The sequence below is a fragment of the Bidens hawaiensis genome, unplaced genomic scaffold, assembly GCF_021521415.1.
Source record: "Bidens hawaiensis isolate Kalapana, Puna unplaced genomic scaffold, B.hawaiensis_p1.1 tig00033156_1, whole genome shotgun sequence".
NCBI lineage: Eukaryota > Viridiplantae > Streptophyta > Magnoliopsida > Asterales > Asteraceae > Bidens > Bidens hawaiensis.
Window position 1 is genome coordinate 104036 of NW_027505280.1, and position 21533 is coordinate 125568.

The 21533-nt window shown below is 37.3% G+C and overlaps 1 protein-coding gene across 1 annotated transcript; it reads right to left on the reverse strand.

The window, feature by feature from the left end:
* Positions 1 to 1311: 1311 nt before the first annotated feature.
* On the reverse strand, positions 1312 to 5477 carry LOC143612053 (uncharacterized). The gene is made up of 10 exons (XM_077086123.1): positions 5357 to 5477; positions 5202 to 5260; positions 5022 to 5062; positions 4555 to 4586; positions 2850 to 2878; positions 2577 to 2613; positions 2330 to 2386; positions 1829 to 1905; positions 1649 to 1722; positions 1312 to 1551 (listed from the first exon to the last, which is right to left on the reverse strand). The coding sequence occupies exons 1-10, from the start codon at positions 5441 to 5443 to the stop codon at positions 1532 to 1534; spliced, it is 513 nt and encodes a 170-aa protein (XP_076942238.1). The 5' UTR covers positions 5444 to 5477; the 3' UTR covers positions 1312 to 1531.
* Positions 5478 to 21533: the final 16056 nt, after the last annotated feature.

Genomic DNA, 21533 nt, shown 5'->3' on the forward strand with positions numbered 1-21533 from the left:
TAAAGTGGCAAAGTGGCATAACGATTATTCGTTATTAAAGTGGCAAAGTGGCATAACGTTATACGTTATTAAAGTGGCATAACGTCATTCGTTATTAAAGTGGCATAACGTCATTCGTTATTAAAGTGGCTAAGCGGTAGGGGTAAATAAGAGGTTAAGTGGTAAGGTGAGCAGGTCAGATAGTGGGCTACGTGTCTTTGGATACGTATATAATGCATGTAGTGGTTGTATGATAAGTTGCTTGATTAACTAGAACTCACTCAGCGTAGCTGACTTTTAGTATGCACGCAGGTGAGTAGACTGAGGGGTTAGTATGAGGATGACACATGGCATGGATCGAACGGCTGGCATTTGAAGATGGAAGAAATGATGTTTTAATATGATGATTTATGTTATGATTTTAAAGAAAAGATTAAATGTTTTGTAATAAACGGTTAAAGTTTTATATTCCGCGAAAGTTTTAATAAACTCTGATTTGTAGAACTGTGTTTATGAGTAAATCCGACGTTAAAGTGAGGCACCGGGAACGGGGCCTTACACAACAAATATATATCATAAACTATCTTGACGTTTAAAATTACGTGTGATTGTTACACGATTTATACATTTTCACCCGTGTCGTACACGGGTCAATAGCCTAGTATTAAACAAAAACAATATGAATAATAGGCCTGTTTTGGCTCACGAGCCATCTCTAGCTTGATAACTGAGGCTCGTGCTCGTTTATTAAACAAACTTATTTTCAGACTCAAACTCATATAAACCAAGTCCAGTTCGAGCTTTTAACAAGTCGATATTGCGTAGCTCACGGCCCGCTTGACTCGTTTACGGGTATAATAAATCCTTACATACTTGTTAGCATACTTTTATTTAATATTATTAATCACTTTTGAATATATTTATGTGCACCCTAATAAAAAGAAATAATATTCAAATATAATACTTTTGTGTAAGAACTAAAAGAAAGATGAGTTTCCAGTTTGATGAGTTCGTATTAATTAATGATTTTACTTAAGAAAAAACTAGTAGTCAAAACTTAGGAACATAGTTATTGAATAGTATTTTTAAATGAAAAAAAACAACTAAGAATAGGAATTATAAAAGTTTTAAATTTGATAGCCAATTACACAAAAAATACTTCTAGTTAACATTAGTACATATTGGATCTTGGTGAGACTCAGTTCACATAAGATGAAACTTGTATGTATACATTAGCATGTATGGATGCTTATATTTGAGAAAATGCATTAATAGATAAACCATAGGAATTGTTAATAGTGAAGAAGTAAGCAAAAGATAATTAGAATTCCAAAATTTCAAATAAATTATCAGAGTACTTATAACAGTCTTATCTTGTTCCACACATAATCAAAAGCTAGAACCCGTTCCAAACTGCTTTACAATAATCAAAACAACGTGATTACATGAATCACAATATTACAAAGATATTAACACCGATTGTGGATAATCAAACGTGTCTATGAGAATTACAATGCCGATATTCATCTGGGATACTGTTACAATATAGGCTTCATATTCTACAATTTGCAGCTGCAAAGAATTCACAAACAAGCTTGAAGGTCACTTATTGTACTTATATGTAGACAACATTAAACCATACTAAAAAAAAAAGAAAATGTTGACTCACTGCAGTAGATAAACTGATTTAGGTCAAGTGTCACCCTGCCCTGCTTACTGGTGTCAAAGGAATTAAATAGGTTCCTGCATGTTATTTTAAAGACCATACACAAATTAGGTATTTGTTAATGTTGATATTCTTTATGTAATAACAACTTGCGTTACTTTTAAGGGTATGTGATCAACTTACCGAGCTGATTGTACAAAGATGCAAAGGGACATGAAGTCATCCAGCCGAAATCTTCCCTTTTTTTCTTTGTCAAAGCTCTGTAAATCATTACAACAAAAAAATATATTAATTTGTTATGGCTTTATTATTGTAATAAAAATAAAGCAAAATCAAGTCATGAGTCGTTACGACCTTTCTTATAATAAAAATTGTCCAAAATAAAGACCTAAAAGACCCTAATTTCTTTTACTGCCTGATTGTGAAGTTCTGTGACATGTTTGCACCCTTAAAACACATTTAACTTATTACGTTCAATAATAAACAAATAAACAAAATTGTTAGAAGTTGATTTGCAATAAAAGCAATATTTTTGCAACAGATGTGCATCCACAACTTATGTAATACATCATAACAGTTACTTGGCTGGTATTAAACTAAGAACATTTAAATTGCTATTAAAGATAAAGTAAAGTTATATATATTAAAACATTTTATATGTATTTGAGAAATATTCATTCATACCTCGCAGACTGTGTAAAATGCTGGAGAATCCATAGAGATGTTAATTTTCAGCAAAGCCTGTTTTGGAAAGCACGGAAGCATAGAGTATCAATCTCATAACAATTTAAATGATAAAAAAGGATGCTTATATTATTTGTTGTGTCAAAAAGATCATTCAAACAAGAGTGCTGGAGCACAAAATAACCTCTAATTTGTTATTTGTTACATATTTCAATTTGGCATGTTACATAAGGAGCAGTGATCTTACCTCATAGACTTCATCAGGTTCAAGAAACCCACGGCCCCTGTCAAGCAAACACATAATTAGTGTTAATCAGTCGAGACGTTAAGTCTGTAAACAAATGGTGATATCCTACCACTAATTGCTCATAAAACCCGGAGTTACAGTTCAAATGACTATAGGAATGCATGAGTTCGTGTGAGAAAAGAATATCAAAGAATTATTATCAACAAAATCATATTATGTAACCATATCTATCATCTATGTTTCAAACCACTAAAGGATGCATGAACGTCGTACCTCTCTAAATCTGAGAAGGCTTGTTGGACCTGAACAAAAGTCAATGGATTTTAGACAGATGGTTTCAACTTTCCATTAATTCCAAAAAGAATACAATATGCAGAGTGCTTATATATGTATATTCGAGTTGAATGTAACAGTGAGTTTTCAATATAATAAAGAATAAAGATTTTTTTTTCCATTATTTTTTGACAACAGTTTTATAATTTTATATGAACTTTTACAAGTAAGGTGATTTGTAATGTTACTCACTCTTACTGTAAACTCTTACATATACCATCATAAACACATGATTTAATCCACCTTTAAATTGAAGACAAAATCATAGAAAACATCATTTAGGTTTGTCATAGCTTGCAGGTTTCATCCTTAATGTTTAAAAATCACTCTGGGTATCCTTTACGTTTCATTTTTGTATCGCTTTTCATCCTCTATGGATAACTCCATTAGTCATGCCATGTGATCAACGTGTGAGGACAAACCAGTATTTTTACCCCATCCCTATATAAAACGTCTAACAGTGTAATCTAATTTTAAGTCAAGTCATGGAGGATGAGAACATTCAGCTGCTTCAGTAGAGTCTAATACAATTTATCCAATCGGGAAGGCTATCGTGGAAGCTGCTCGTGTTGCTAAATGTATTTTCCATGTGTTATCCATTCTCTAAAAAATAGCGGGGAACAACTATTAAATTCATACAGACCTATGGGAAAATCTAATTCAAGTATGAAGGTTTGTAAACTTTCTTGTGAAGTCGTCCTCGCACCATTGTTATTTTGTTATTTCATATTGGGTTTGAATAAAATGCTAGATCAGGTATGTTAATCGCGTTTCGGATTGTTCGTTTTGGGTTAATCGGTTTTTTTTGGTTGAAATCCCAACCATTAACCGACCGAATTACAATCGGGTATCCGTTATTCGCTTATGGGTTGATCAATGTAGCACCTGTTGTAAATTTTATTATCTAACAAACAATAGAATAGAATACCTAAATTTAGTTATATTTGTTTTTAAAAAGTATTTAAAAAAAATAAACAGCTTTAATTAGGAAACAACTTCTGAGCGAAATTGTTTTATTACTTTATAAAATAAAAATAACATATTTTGTGTATTTTAACCGAACTACCGATTGTGATTCAGGTCGATTAATGGTTAAGCTTTCAAACAAAAGAATAATGTACAACCAGGTCACCCCCTAGTCGGTTTGCAGAGGGGATGCAAGTGAGAGAGATGAATAGCAGATGACTAATCTATCACATATGAATGAAGGAAAGGGGGTGGGGCGTTTCATACAGGGCTGGGGTAAAAAGACTGGTTTGCCCTCACATGTTAATCACATATTCACATGTCGTGACTAAACTAAAAAACGAACGGAGATAGCCATAAAGGATGAAAAGCGCAACAAAAATGGAACGTAAAGAATGGTCAAAATGATTCTTAAACTTTAAGGATGAAACCTGCATGCTGAGGCAAAACCTGAAGGACATTTTCTATGATTTAATCTAAAATGAATGACACTGACACAACAACTTTAACATCAAATAATTATCTAACACTGTCAAACAAATATAGTAGCATTCAAGCTTTGGCGATTGCATTTGGTTCAACAAAACTGTACCCCATTTTAATTTCTCATACCATCACTGACATGTCAGCATTCTGAATCACAATATGCAGCAGGAGTACATAATAGAAAAGTTCTAACCTTCAGAAGAAATTTGTTAAGAGCCACAAACTCTGAGGAGCAAAAGAGAGTAAATAAGTCAAAAGGAGTGAAAGATACCAACTTATAGCATAAGCCAATATGATAATAACATAAAAACTTTAAGCGCATTACTAAGTTGCACCCAGACTATTTGAATACTTGATGTAAAGATGATTATACTATTATTCAAATGACAAAATCATTTATATTGTATAACTAGCTGTGAAGATTTGCATCTTACAAGTGCATAATAGTTGTGGCTTCAGATACGTTTATACAAACCGTGCACTTCATATCCCTAACGTGTATTAACTTAGTCTTATTCAATTCATTAAAATATGCTAATGACACTAAAATTACCAACATTATTAGCATACTAACGTAAGAACAGAGGACAAATATTTAGTAATAGTAAGCTGCATAAAACATTAAAGAATGAAGAAGATATAACTTATAAGGTGGTGTACCTTGAAAACTCATGGTTCCATTTCTGTCAAAATCATGCATCCTGCACAAAATCAGATAATAATTTTAAAATTAAATTCTAGAGTTTGACTTCTTGGATCATATATAGAAATTCGACATGGAATTACTTAATTATAATAAATATATAAAGTTTGAAATGAATTGGATCCGTATACTCAAACCTGATCATTTGTTGAACAATTGTGATTGGGAATTGAAGATTACCAACAGCAAGAGCACTCTGAACAATATAAAATATATATTCATCATCAAGAAAATGAAAAAGAAAAACAATTATGATATCAAAGGAGCTTAAGAGTGAGTACTCATTAAGAACCTGAAGCTGAATTGCAGTGATGCTTCCTGTTTGATCCGAGTCAACCCGGTCGAACCACTCTTTCAACACCACCTCCATGTTCGCCATTTTTTTCTCTACTTCCTCCTCTCCAATGAAAACTTTATATTTTTAAATTCTAAGGGTTCGTTCGTGTTAGCTTTTAATTTTGCTTATTTGTTTATTGTTTTTGAAAAGCTTCATTGCTTTATTAAACACATTTTGCTTTTCAACAAACAAATAACAAATAAGTTTAAAAGCTCACCAATCACCCCCTAAATACTACGGATTATCTCGTAAAACAGGTACTAATAATTATTATCTTAGTTTTCTTAATTAAAATTTGTTAGTGGCGTGGCTTATTATCCGTTTGTCTTAGGTTTCGATGTAAAATGAAAATGCAACATTCTTTACTAGTAAGGAGTACTCTAGCGATGTCTCTTATATTCAAGCCTCTAACCAAACTGGGAAAAAGGTAGGGCCAACTAAATCAGACCTAGGCTCTAAGCCTTCAGTTTTATCGGGTCTTCATCTACAACATGGGTTATGTATTACAAGTTCTTTAAAATGAGTTTTTTTATTTTTTTTTGAACTAGGAGCTCACTGATTAGGCACAAGCTAAGGAATGATGTCTCATGTTCATTATCACGTATATCATTCATACTCCATAATTCATGGATACTCTCTAGTGCTATACACGTTTAAAAAAAACCTCAACATTTTACTTAGATTAGGTCCCCGAAATACGTTAAGCCAGTCATTTAGGCATCACACTCTACGAAAACAAAAAGTGACTGCAATGACGGTTTAGTTACCCAAAACATTTAAACAAGATTCAAGCTTATAATTGGGTTAACATCATCTTAATAAAAACAATAGACTTGTATGTAAACCTATTAAATTTAAGCATGCACACGGTTAGGTGTACCAAGATACATAAACATACGACTCTTTCTAAGGTGCTGATTGTTTTCTAAGAGGTAAAATGTTTGCAGTCTGCGGACCACATCTGCAGGTATCTGTAGCAGAAGAGGTGGACCAAACATCTGCAGTCTGCAAGAAAAAGACTGCTTGTTTTTTAACGTCTGCAGACTGCTAAAATATAAAACAGAAATTTTTAAATAAGCTAAAATCTAAAAAAAAAGTCATTCAACCTAATAAAAATTCTTAACAAAACCAAAGATTTTACGAATTATTCATAAACAAACCGAACCGAACAAACTAATCAAACCTATTAAAATTCTTAACAAGTTGTAAGTCCCGAATCTGGATCACAACAATTATGATATCAAAAATCTAGGTGTTGGTGCGGAATACCAACACTAGATGATTCAAGAACACGAAACAAAAACACGTAACACACGAGAATTGCTTCAAAACACACGTATTATTATACATCGGGTGCTTAAGCACTAGGATTACAACCACGTCTAGTAAACACTTAGACGGCAAACATACAAGTGAAGTAACAACCAAGAACCCTATTCAATGCATCCTATATATAGGATACTAAACATGCAAGCCCAACAATGACCAAAATCCCACCAAGATCCAAAGGGATCTCGGTTTACATACGCAACCCAAACAAACATACAGACTAAGTACAAACCAAAATAACTAGGCCCAACAATCTTTCCCTTGGTTTGTAGCTTGGTCTTCAATCGTGCTCCATGTAATCAATGTCAGCGTCTTTCAAAGCACCTGCCCAAAATTTTCATCTGATAATAGAGGCTGCCATGCTCGTGTATTCTTTTGCAGTCGCTTCAAAAATTCTAGTCAGCAATTATCAGAAAAGTACTGAGCGTCTTGATGTCTTTCTCTCCAAGTTTTAACAAATCTCTTGGATCAACAAATCTGTATTGCCCTTTGCCCTTCTGCAAATGGATAACAACGGTGGCAGTCTCGCTATCGTACATCCAGAATCTCATGTTATCCAGAGTACCATCTGGAATAGCTTTAGGCACAGGAATATGAGTGGCCTTCTTTGTAGCATGCCACATAACGTTGACCATTATCTTTCTTGTCATTGGATCCACGACCCCCTTTACTTTCTTCAAGAACGATTCAGCGGTTGACATTTTCGGAAAGTCTTGATCAACTTGATTTCTCAGAAAGTTCCAGAAATCTCTACCACGTATATCATTGGTTGGGTTGTGGAATGGAGAGTTTATCAAATCACTGAGATCCACTTTAGTCCAAGAAACCAAAGTCGTTCATCTTCTTATTGTAATCAATGGTCCCGGACTTCCTCTTAACCCACCACATGTTCTTTTCAGCATCGAAGCCCCATGATAATACAACTCCCGAACGATAACCATATTTATCTGAAAAACCCTTTTGAAAGGTGACAACGAACCTGTCTGGGTGATCGGATGATTCAACATTCTGATTAGAATTTTTCATCACTAGTAGTTTTTCTGAATTCTATCGGACTTTTCTTTGGTGATTGGTGGTGCAGACATGTACTGCTTCAACGTCTCAGATTCATATATGTTGTCAGCTGGGTGAATACCAGAGCTATCACCTGGATTAACTTGAGTAGTTCATGAAACCATATCATTACTGCTCTTAAATTCATCTCCAAACTTTTGAATGAGCTTTTGTTGGAGGTCTAGATACATAGCAGTCAATCCTCCCATGTTGGACTGAAGCTCTTTAATCTTAGAGTCTTTATCATAATTGTTAGCTTCCGGTTCTTGAATACGTACATCTTTGATGACTGAATCTTGTTCGAGTTCAAAAACTCAACGTTCTAGCGCGTGTATGTCGACGGGAGCGTCCTCAAGAACAACTCCCTTACCTTTGTTCTGGAAATAAGTTTCTTGCATGGCAAGAACTTGTGCAATCTTGTCGGAAGTGCCAGAACTTGACTGGACCTGGTTTGCTGGGCCAGATGAACCGGAGGGAGCATTGGTATGTTAAAAATCAGCCTCAAACTCAAGTTCACGAGCACTATCGTCAAAAATCTGATCTTGATTTTGAAGTTCAACTGTGGATAGATTTGGATCAACATGAGTGTCAGGAGCAGTCGACTCTGGCTGATGTGATTCTTGCTGTGGGCTTGTTGTTGTAGACGGTGTGGTTGTTTCTTCTTCATTGACTAGCCTGCCAGATCTCGGATCTTTCCTTCTTCATTTACGTGGGATGAGATCAGCGGTTGGCCCTTCAACTAAATCTTTTTCAATATTTTCAGCAACTGTCTGGGGAGGCTTCAGAGCGGTTGACTGAAGTTTTTCTTTAAACCTTTCAAAATCTTCTAATTGTTGAGCACTCGGAGCAGTCTCCAAGTTGCGGTGTTCCCCTTCCAAATTTTGTACAATTTGTTCACCTTCATCATCAGAACTTATTTCATGTGTTGCGGCTGGCCTTGGAACTGGTGCCACGTGCTCCTCATCAACTTGAGCTACAACCTGTACAGTTTCGGTTTCAGAAAACCGACCAAACTTTTCCAGAGCATGAAGTCCCTGATAGACTATCTTGGAGCCTTTCCTGGACAGTTTCATTAACCCAAAGGAGTTGGGTCCCATTGACTTCATATCTAAAGTATCAACAGATCTGACGAGGTCTGAGTAGTGTGAGTCAAAAATCATCTGTAGAAATCTTGGATACATGAGAAACATCTCTTTCTTCTTCCCTTTCAGATTGCTCATCATCTAATTGAAAACAAACTTGGAATAGTTGTAATTCCAATCCATGATCAGAGCAACGATAGCAGACATCTGAGTATGACTTATCTCGTCAGATCTCCCCTTTCTTCCCGACACGCATGTGAAAAAACGTGTGTATCAAAAACCTCCATTATGGGTGAAATAACTTCTTGATTGCTGGAGGATAAGTACCATCATAACCCATCCTGGTGAGAATCTCAGAGACAGCTGTAGTAGAGTATTCCGTCGGGTAATCAGGTTGATCACCAAACAGAAGCACCTCCCTTATAATAGCCTCTGTGATGACTATTGGCTTCTTCTGAACTTTGGAGTCTATTGACATAACTCCATCTGGCCCTCGTTGATTGATTGAGGCATTATTCCAAAAACCAGTGATCATCTTCCTGCATATGACAGGGTTTTCTCGTAATGCGTGAGAAATCCTGCAAGTGTTGAGGCCGGCAATCATAGACTTGAACTCCTTGTGGGCCAGTGGTGGATCAAATAAATGTCCAACTATATTATGTGTGTCCACAAATTTAACGAAGCCTGATCAACCATTACTGCACCAAACGAATCAAGTTAGTAAAGACAAACTTGGCTATAGTGATATTTTAAAGCAAGTTAGTTAAGTTTTTAAGACATGAGGGGCCAATGATGATAAAAACACATTTGGTGGACTATTAGGGAAAAATAATAATAATATTATAATTGATCTCAGTCCACACTGAGTTTTCTGTCCACATGAGATTTCGGTCAAACAGAGGTTTTCGGTCAAAGGTAAGTGTTCTCTGTCAAGATCAACCGAGAACGTGAGTTCTCGGTCAAGTCCACCTTTTTCGGTCAACGAAAGTCAACCGAGAACATGAGTTCTCGGTCAAGGATGGGAGAGATCTCGGTCAATGAAAGTCAACCGAGAACCTCTTAATTGTTTGACAGCTGGAGACAGAAAACCCTTTGGGTTTCTTCTTGAGACATGTGTTGTCTTCTCCGAGACAGCCGAAAACTCCATTAAACCTGCAACAAATCCAGTGTAATTTCCAACAATTAACCCTAAAAAATTGATGGGTGGTCCATGGGACAACCTTTAATTGATATAAAGCTGTAATAATCATGTTTTGAATTGGTTTATTTGGTGGAATTAGATGACTATAGTGTGTTCGGTAAATTGTAGGTACAAAGGAGGTTCCGGAGCTATTATGGTGTGTAACGAAGAAACCAAAGGAACCGACGAGTTGAGAAGACCAAACAAGTGAAGAAATTGAAGTTTCGTGACTGAAGTCCACCGTAGCCCATGGTCTCAACCGTGGGCCACGGTCCAAGATTGACAAAAATGGCATAGGGCACCGTACCGTGGCAGGTACGGGCACCATGAGGACCACCGTGACCCACGGTTACACCGTGGGCCACGGTCCAGCATTTCCAGAAGTCCACCGTGACCCACAGTGTAGACTGTGGGTCACGGTTCATGTCGTAACTGCCGAGTTATTTTGCTTTATTACTCGTTTTTTGGCTAGTCTTTTCATTATCTTTCATTCTAAACTACCTAGGGGCGACTTTTGGAGAGGAAGAACAATACTTTGGTAATTCTTAGAATTAGTTTGGGTTTGTGATTTGTATGATTACCCTAATTGATGTGATGTTGAATCAAACTATGTGTGGCTAATCATCTTTATGTTCTCTCCCGAATTGTAAGGTTTTCAATTGGATTATTTGTTATTCATTTATGTTATTTGTGGGATAATCTTTTGATTTTATGAATATATTGTTATGATGATTGTGAGTTTGTATTGTAATTGTTAGTATGATTTGAATTCGTGTTCTTGACTATCCGTTCTTGGTGCCATAGGCAATCGAGATTTAGTAGAAGAGAATTAGGGTTAATAATACTAAACTGATTTTTGAGTGACAACCTTGCGTTATTGTAATCCAAGTACTTAGTCCTCTTTTATCACAATCAAATGCGTTTTCACAAAACTATATTCGTGTAGTTCATTCCAAAAATAAGCGTTAACTTGATTATTATTGAAAACCTGAAATCGGGAGAGAGCATTCTTTCTTATATTGTTTAAAACTCGTTTATTGTTTTAGCTATTTTCGTTAATCAAAATCAAACACCAAACTATTTAAATTTAATTTTTGCATTTAGTTTAATATAGATAAATTTCATAACTACTTAGTAACACAATTCCACAAACTCCATGTGTTCGATATCCGCTTACCGCTAGCTAATAGTTGTAATCGGTTTATTTTTGAGTGAGTCTCCGACCTCACGTCAAATTTTGGCGCCGTTGCCGGGGAGTAGTGCGCAACGTGTGTTAGCTTTAGTAGTTTTTGTGTTATTTTCGGGTTTACGCTGGTTGTGTTAGTGTGCAGGTACCTACAGGTGTATGCATACTAGAGGCTCTAACAGGTCATCACCGCTAGTAATCGATCCCGGGATTGACAGAACACTTCGAAGAAACCGAGTCTTACTTAGGGAGAATAAGCTTCTTGGTTCTCCAACCGCATCAAACAACATGGATTCATCACTTCCCACTTCGGGTCAAACAATCCCGACTACACCTCCACCAAATCCACCAACTCCACCAATCACTACTATTGTATCTACAACATCAAGTGAACTCCAACCACAACACATAACTGAACCCATAAATGCCCAATTCACCTATGCAACATCATCCACAATGCCACCTATTACCAACCTTTTTCCTACATTTGGTGTATCGTCATCTCAACAATATCAACCACCAACCTTTCAACCATCACAATCAAGTTACCAATATCAACCCCAACTTTTCATGCAACATTCAAGATCACAAGGTGACGGATACGGATATGGGTTTGATAGTGAATTTGAGGGTATTAAGTGGAAGGTCACTATATGGGAGGTGATGGAGGAAAAATGGTAAATCCGGGAACATTTGGTTATGGTCAATGGCAACAACCGCAACAAGTGCAAGAGCTTAATCGACAACAACCACCGCCGGTTGTTGTCCAACAACCCATTCAACAACCACCGACGGTTGTTCAACAACAAGCTCAACCACCGGTTCAACAACAACCACCGGTTGTTGTTAATCAAGTTCAACAACCATTGATTATTCAGCAACTGCAAGGGCAACCTCAAGATCAACAATTCCAACTGCAAATGCCCCAACCACAATTTCAACAACAATTCGCGCAGCCAAGGCCTGTTTATAGGCAAATGGGTCAATCACGAGTACCAATGGGGGTACCAAGAAGGCACGCAAGAGAGATGGTTAGGGTGATTGAAGCCCATTTCCAACCCATAATTACTATAATCCGTCTCCGGTGGTTATCCCTCTCAATAATCAAGGGAGGACATTTGAAGTAAAAACCAATTCCCTTCAAAGTCTTCCGAAGTTTAAAGGTCTAGCAACGGAGGAACCTTACTTTCACTTGGAGGCATATGACTCCATTTGCAACACAATTGGGGGTCAAGGTTTTACATCGGATGATGTGAAGTTGGTTTTATTTCAGTTCTCATTGGAAGACAAGGCAAAGAGATGGTTTTACACTTTGCCTTCCGCGTCTGTTTATACTTGGGCCGAAATGCAACAAAGATTATTAGAAGAATTTTACAATGCCCAAAAGACCAATGATGCGAGAAGAAGTTTTAGAACCTTCCAACAACGATCGGGGGAAATGTTTCATGAAGCATTCGAGAGGTTTAACATGATGATCAAGAATTGTTCTAGTCACGGTATTGCTTTATGGGAGTTGTTGAATGCGTTTCATGAGGGTTTGAGTATGGAGGATGAACGAGATTTGCGGTCGATCACTAATGGTACATTTGGTACCAATTATGAACAAGACGATTGGGCGTATTTGGAACAAATGGCGGTTACTTCAAAGAGAAAGGCTCAAACCGGTAGAAGAGCGAGACCGGCGATTGGTAAACCGCAAGTGCAAGCCGTGGAAGAAGGAAATGTACAAACCACTAATCAAGTCATCAATGTTTGTAAAAATAATTGGGTCATGCAACAGAGGTATGTACGGTAGGTCAAGCGCCGGTAGAAGAGGTAAATGCACTTCAAGGGGGAGGTGGTAGAAATTACAACATGAACTCTAACACCTACCACCCCGGGTTAAGAAATTACCCAAATTTTCGATATGGAAATCCGGCCACTCAATCTAACCCGAATTTTCATGGAAACAAGGCAATTATGTTCCTTGCGAACAATATAATAACCAAGGTAAATATCATGGCGGGAATAATCAAGGATTTCAAGGTCAAGGGGGTGACGGTCAAAGCGGGTCAACTGGTCAAAGTTCATCGAGTGGTAATGAGGTTATGGACTTGTTGAAGTTGATGCAACAAGACATGCAACGAAGAAATCAACTTGATGAGGTTAGAATGCAAAAGGATGAAGTGAGAGATAAGGCCATCCAATCTTTGACTACACAAATGGGTCAACTTGCAACTGAAGTGTCCGAGTTGAAGAAGAATAAAGGTCAATTGCCAAGCGACACAAAGGTAAATCCTTCTCATAACTCTTCTCGTAATGTTTCTATTAATCACGTTAGTGTTTTAAGAAGTGGTAAAGAATATAAAAAAGATTTATCACCGGGTGTTGTTGATGGGGAAGTTGAGGATATTACGGGTAACGAAAGTGATGATGAAATAGTAACAACTAAACCCACTAAGCATGTCACTTTTGATAAAAACCGTTAAAAAATCCGGGTCAAACTTCAAATTTAAACGATGAAAATAAGGAAGTAGAACAAAAGGTGGTTCCATTTCCTTCAGCTTTACTTGATCCGGGTAAGAAAAATATTATTTCAAGAAGAGGTCCTCAAAAAGAAGAGACGTGGGAAGTTTTTAAACAAGTAAAGGTAAATTTACCTCTATTTGAGGCAATTAAGCAAGTACCCGCATATGCAAAATTTTTGAAAGAATTGTGCACTCAAAAGAGGCAACAAAAAGTGTCTCTACGAGTGGATTTAACTGAGCGGGTGAGTGCTGTTTTAAAAGGAGATCTTCCTCCTAAGCTTCAAGATCCGGGAACGCCTTTAATTAACATTCAAGTAGGCGATTTTCAAATGTCTAAGGCGTTACTAGATCTTGGGGCCGGAGTAAGTATACTTCTGGGGGGTTTGTACGACCAATATGATTTTGGTCCTTTAAAACGAGTTGAGACAACGGTTGTGTTAGCCGATTTGTCCCATAAACTCCCCCGAGGAATTGTGCGGGATGTGATAGTAAAAGTTGAAGAATTTTACTTTCCGATTGACTTTTGGTCTTAGACTACTCATCGGTTGATTCGACCCAACAAAAAAATGTTATATTGGGTCGACCGTTTTTAAACACCGCTCATGCTATTATTGACTGTCGATCGGGCACAGTTGATATGGCTTTTGGAAATCGGAAAATGAGATTAAATGTGTTCACTAACGGATTTAATGCTTTATGTGGTGATGAGTGTTTCATGGGAGATATTGTTGACACGTGTGAACCGCATGATTATGAGGACGATGCTTTGGAAGCATGTGTTTGGAATTTTTCTGAACAGGTACATCTTTGTGCATTGAGGATGGAAGAGAAAATCAAGACGTGTTGGCAGTTAAAGAAGGACGACCACCATGGACTCATCAAATTGAATGTCTACCGGCTGTGATTGATTCGGGTACAAAACCGTCATTGGAAATTCCACCAAAGTTAGAATTGAAGGATTTACCAAGCCACTTGAAGTATGCGTTTTTGGGGGATAATGACACATTACCGGTCATTATTGCATCTAATTTGGAAGAGACCCAAGAACAACAATTTTTGAAGACGAACAAGGCTGCCATAGGTTGGACAATTGCCGATTTAAAAGGCATTAGTCCATCTATAGTTATGCACAAAATCGTCACCGACGAGGAGGCAAAACCAACCCGAGAGACTCAAAGAAGGTTGAACCCCAATTTGAGAGAAGTTGTGAAGAAAGAGGTAATAAAGTGGTTGGATGCGAGAATCATCTATCCCATTCCGGATAGCGCATGGGTAAGTCCTACACAGGTGGTACCGAAAAAAGCAGGTATACAGGTAATTAAAGATGAAAGCAGTGAATAAATCGCCACCCGACCGGTCACTGGGTGGCGAGTTTGCATTGATTATCGTAAATTAAATGCCGCTACATATAAAGATCATTTTCCATTATCTTTTATTGACCAAATTATTGAAAAATTATCGGGTCAAAAGTATTACTATTTTTTGGATGGGTACTCGGGTTATAACCAAATTGCCATTCACCCGGATAACCAACACAAGACCACTTTCACCTGTCCGTATGGCACTTTTGCTTTTCGGCGAATGCCATTTGGTTTGTGTAATGCCCCGGCCACATTCCAACGTTGTATGATGAGTATTTTTTTGGATATGGTCGGGGAATCACTCGAGGTATTTATGGATGACTTTTCCATTTTTGGCCCAACTTTTGAAAATTGTCTCAATGAATTAGAAAAAGTTTTAAAAAGGTGTGTTGAGATAAATTTAGTTCTAAGTTGGGAGAAAAGTCATTTCATGGTACAAGAGGGTATCGTGTTGGGTCACGTGGTTTCGGAAAGGGGAATGGAAGTGGATAAGGCAAAGGTTCGGGTAATATCATCTTTACCTCCACCTAAAAACATTAAAGGGGTAAGGTCATTTTTGGGGTATGCGGGTTTTTATAGAAGATTTATTAAAGGCTTTAGTGTTATCACAAAACCTTTATGTAATTTATTATTAAAAGATGCTCATTTTGATTTTATTAATGAGTGTGTGCAAGCATTTAATGTGTTGAAGGAACAGTTGGTGGAATCATTGATCCTAACAACCCGTGGTTCCTTGTTCGTCTGTGGTATCCTTTTATTTATCTACCAATTATTTAAGAACACGAATCTCTCAAAACAATTAGCTTGAGCCTTGGCTCAATTACCTGTGAATCAACAGACAAAAATGATGATAATGGCTTAATGTGATTAGCTTGTGCAAGAGGTAGATTTCGGCTAAGTGGTTTGAGAGAGAAAAGGATTTTGAATATAATGAAAACAATAATTGAGGTTGGGGCTTATTTATACCCCAACAGATATGGGCCGAGAACCTCTAAACATGCCTCAACCATTTGATCAGCCCAAGATTATGTTGACATGTAAATGGCAATCAGCCCAATATTATTTGATCAGCCCAAAATCCTGTTAATATAAAAGACTTTCAGCCCAAAACAATTTAAAAACACATTGAAAACGACCCAGTTTAAGTCACACGTTTCGAGGAGAGTGGTTTCGAGATAAAACAAATAGGACACAAAAAAACATAAATAATAATAAAAACAATACAAAAATAATCCCTTTTGAATTTGGCATATTGGGATCAAATTTCAGTTTTTGTAAAAACGCCGCCTTTTATGAAAAGATCCGAACATGAAATTATATTGTTTAAGAGGCTGTCACTAGGATTCATGTTCAACGTTATTATGACATAAAGAGACAGGTTGATAGCAGATACAACAAACCTAGCATGATTTTCATTGCATCAGTGATATGAGTTAGGTTCAGTTCGGCATAAATCTTAGATGGACATCACTCATGGACCTGTGATGCCTCCTATCTCTTCTCAAAGCGTATTTGGCTTTCCCCAGTTCACCCAATTTGACTCCAACCCCATAGTGCTTGATCAAAAGATTTTTATAGATAAACGAACAAAAATTTAATCTTTAAGGTTGAACGTTGGACTTACACGCCGTTCAGACTTACAGATCTCTGTAGTTCTAGTTTGACCCTTTAAGATTTTAAAAACATAGAATTTATTAAGATAAAATAAACTCTTTTGTAGTTTTTTTTTACAATAACCTAATAACACAATATTTTTGGTGATCAAGACACTAACAGGCTCGTGTATGACTGGGTAATTTCTTTTCTGCCTATCATTCGGAGAGATGTATATAGAGACATGCAAATTTATTCAAAATGACTCTCCACAGTATGTTTAGCAAATTTAGTTTATATCACTTCAACTTTTACGCATCATGGAAAGCTACCATATAAATCAATGATTGTTCTAGAGCCTTTTAAGCTTAATAACTTCACTTGTTAGGCACACATATTCAATTTATCTATCATTTTCCAAATGTTGGATCAATTTTCATTTGAAAATGTTTTGAAGCTTCTAAAAAGCTATTAACTGAATAATCATATCATTTCCCAAGGGGTTACAGAAAACACACATGTTGAGAACTCAGTCACCCCGGTCACTCTTCAGTTTTCGGGTAAATGGCTATCCCGTATGACCACTGGTGGTTAACAGGACCAAAAGACATATGAGAATACATGTCCTTCCAACTTGGAATTGCCGACATGATTTTAAGTGAAAGAATTCAAAACACAAAACACATCACAATCGCCCCGGACGCTTTCAGTCTTTAGGTAAATTGCTATCCTGTAAGTCTAAAGTAGAACACCAGACCAAACATATCAAGTATATGTCCTTCAAACTTGAGCAACCGACATAATTGTAAGCGAGAATGAAACTTTTAAATTTATATATAATAATAATATTTTTTAATTAAAATAAACAACGCACACACACTATTTTTGACTTTTTGATTTTTCTCCCCCTAAATTTGTGCAAATTAATAAAATATGTACAAATTTATACCCAAAAAGACTCAATACTCGAAACGAAGCATTTTAAGAAAACTCACAAGCACATTAAATTTGGCTGTACCGACTGGTTTTGTAAATAAATCTGCCACATTGTTATCAGTGTGAACTTGTTCAATGTGAATCAATTTTTGGTCGTAACAGTCACGAATAAAATGAATTTTAATATCGATGTGCTTGGTTTTAGAGTGTTGAAGTGGATTTTTCACAATTGCAATAGCAGCATCACTATCACAAAAGATTGGAGTGTCAAGAAATTCCAAACCGTAATCCAGCAGTTGGTTTTGCATCCAGATAACCTGAGAGCAGCAAGCTGATGCAACAACATATCCACCTCGGCGTTGGAGGTGGACACCGTTTGTTGTTTTTTACACTGCCATGAAATGAGACGGTCTCCTAAGAACTGGCATTCGGCAAATGTGGTTTTCCTATCAATTTCATCTCCACCATAATTGCTATCAGCAAAAGCATAAAGATCAAATTCTGATTGTTTGGGATACCAAAGACCTAACTTCGGTTGTCCCTTCAGATATCTAAAATTACGTTTAACAAAAATTAAATGAGAGAGTTTATGATTAGCCTGGAAACGAGCACACTGGCAGACTGCAAGCATGATGTCAGGACGACTGGCAGTGAGATACATCAGAGATCCGATCATCGATCGATAGTACGTTTGATCTACGGGACTCCCTTCGGGATCAGATGACAGTAGAGGCCTTTCTTCCATGGGAGTGTTGGCACTCTTGGAATCTTGAAATTCAAACTTTGCGAGCATATCATCAACATAATTCCTTTGATGCAGTAAAACTCCTGCCGAGATTTGGCGAACCCGTAACCCCAGAAACGTTGTCATTTCACCCAGCGAACTCATCTCAAATATTTTCTTCGTTACTTCTTCAAACTCTGCACACAACTCAGCACTGTTGGATCTGAAAATAATGTCATCTACAAAGATCTGGACTTGGATCAAATCCTTTTCGACAGTTTTCCAGAACAAGGTTTGATTAATGGTTCCTCGCTTGTAGCCATGATCTAAAAGATGTGCGGTCAATGTAGCATACCACGCACGAGGAGCCTGATGTAACCCATATAATGCCTTGTCTAACTTGTAGACGTGATTTGGTTTCTTGGAATCAACAAAACCCGGTGGTTGATCCACGTAGATCTCTTCTTTGACTTCCCCATACAGAAACACGGTCTTGACATCCATCTGATATACTGTGAACCCCGTGAATGATGCGTAGGCCAGAAAGATTTGGATGGCCTCAAGTCTAGCCACTGGAGCATAGACTTCAGTGTAGTCTAATCCCTCAACTTGACAAAAACCCCGAACTACCAATCGTGCCTTGTTTCTAACAATAACCCCCCGTGTTATCTTATTTGTTTCGGAATACACATCTCATATCAAGTGCTTTCTTTCCTTCCGGTAACTCAACCAATCTCCAAACCTTCAACTTATCAAACTGATTCAACTCTTCATGCATAGCATCAACCCAACTTGGTTCTTGAAGTGCCATTTCTACCGAATTTGACTCAATTTGGGAAATGAAGCAGGAGAACAAACAGCTGTTGATGTGTCATGTCTGACTTCTGGTGGACACGCCCGTTCAAGAGGACCTATGACATTCTCAATTGGATGATTTTTCTTTATCCTCGATGGAATTAAGTGATCGAAACATCACCGGTAGAGTGTAAGTTTGACAAGTTCTCTTCAATATAAGTAAGAGGGTTCTTCCATCCAGAGGTCGCTGTACTGTGTGAGTACGAGGTACCAGCGACATATTCACTTGGAATGGCATCAGGAAATAGTGTGCTCCCGAAAATCTGACGAATAGGACTCTCCCCCTCACAGTTGAAGAACTTTCTGATGTAGTTGGTGAAGATGATAAAGTTGTGACAGAATCTGGTTGGTTTACAGGCATGGATGGAGTTACATCGATTTGTTCAGTCAGATCATCATCCAGAATAGGAGATATATAAGACACGGCATTTTGATCTTCTTTCACAGTGTCTACGGAAGCTTCACCCGAGACGTTTGAGTTGGTGAATGGAAGCACGTTGAACGGTTTGAAAAGTTCATTATAGTCGAACAACCAGTCTAGACCAACACGAGCATCAGTCTCGTTTTCTTCCAACCAACGAACCTCATAGGACTCTAGAATCTGCTTGGTTGACTTATTGTAGACCCTGTATGCTGTATTACCCAAATAACCAACAAAGTAACAATCATCAGCTGTGGCCCTAAATTTTGGAGTGGATTCAAGATTCAGTAGTGTGCACGGACAACCAAAAGCTCTGAAATGTGCAACAATGGGTTTATGACCATAGACAATATCATATGGAGTTTTCATTTTAGATTTGTTGATTATCACCCGATTCTGAACATAACAGGCCGTATTAACAGCTTCTGCCTAGAAGAACAGTGGTAGCTTAGAATCACACAACATAGTCCTTGCCGCTTCGATAAGAGTTATGTTTCTTCTTTTAGCCACACCATTTTTTTGTGGTGTCCGTACTGCGCTGTACTGACGGAGTACCCCCCTTTCTGAACAGAAATAATTCAATGATGCATTCTTGAATTCCGTGCCATTATACCAACGAATTCCCTTCAACTTCAAATTCAGTTGGTTCTCCATGAGCACTACAAACTTCTTGATTAAATCTGCAGTTTCATTCTTATTTGACAAGAAAAACGCCCAAGTGAAACGTGAGTAGTTATCAGTAATAACAAGAGAATAAGAGCTGCGTGAAAGACTCAAAACATGAACTGGACCGAAGAGATCCATATGTAGCAATTGAAGAACTGATGAAATGGAGTTGATCAATTTTGGTTTATGAGTTTTTCGATGATGTTTACCCAAAGCATAGGCCATGCATTTTTCAATAGTAACAAAATCTTTAATGGGTAAGCCACTGACCAAATCATTTTTAGCAAGACGATTTAAATTTTTCATATTAGCATGACCAAGACGACGATGCCATAGCATGGCATTATGTTCTGAAACTTTTGAAAATAAGCATGTTATTTCATCAGGAGCATTTTTGTTCATGTCGATCACATAAACATTATCTTTTCGTTGTGATCGAACAAGAATCCAGTCTTCTAGAATAATTATTCCAGGTTTCAAAATCAAGCATTCCCTTTTAGTAAAATGAGTTAAAAATTCTTTATCACAAATTTGTGAGACGCTCAACAAATTGTGCTTCAATTCAGGAACAAAATTAGCATTTTCAAAATTTAGAACACCGTTACTTACATTACCCTTCTGAGTAATCTTCCCTTTCTCTCCTCCCGCGAGAGACACATACCCACCATTAAATGTTTGAATGTTGTGTAGTTGGGAAATGTCTCCTGTCATGTGCCTGGAATAGCCATTATCAACATACCAAGGTCTGATGATATTCCTCCATAGCTGTCCCTGCATAAGGCGCGGGATTAATTAGATTTTGGTACCCAGTCCATAGTTACACTGGGTGACCCTGATTCATCTAAAGTTGTTTCGGGTTGCCATGACATATCCTTTTGATCATCAAACGTTTGGTTTGCACATTCTTTTACCGGAGACTTAGACAACCATTTATGCCTACCATTGCAAGATTTGACATTATAAGTAAGAATGGTTGACTTCATCTCTGGTGTTTTTGGTTTGGAATGACATGGTTTTGTCTTTTCCACCTGTTTCGGTTTAGAATGTGTGTTCGTTTTTGGAATCGAAGTACATTTTCTAACCCCATTGCGAAACATGTTAGGCTTGGTCTGATGAGGACTAAACCTGCCAGATTTGTTTCGGTTCCAATCATCGTCAGAGGAATTAGCCTGACTATGCCTGAATCTTTTCCTGTACGAATTACGATGCATATGGGGCATATTCCTCTGATAAAATCCA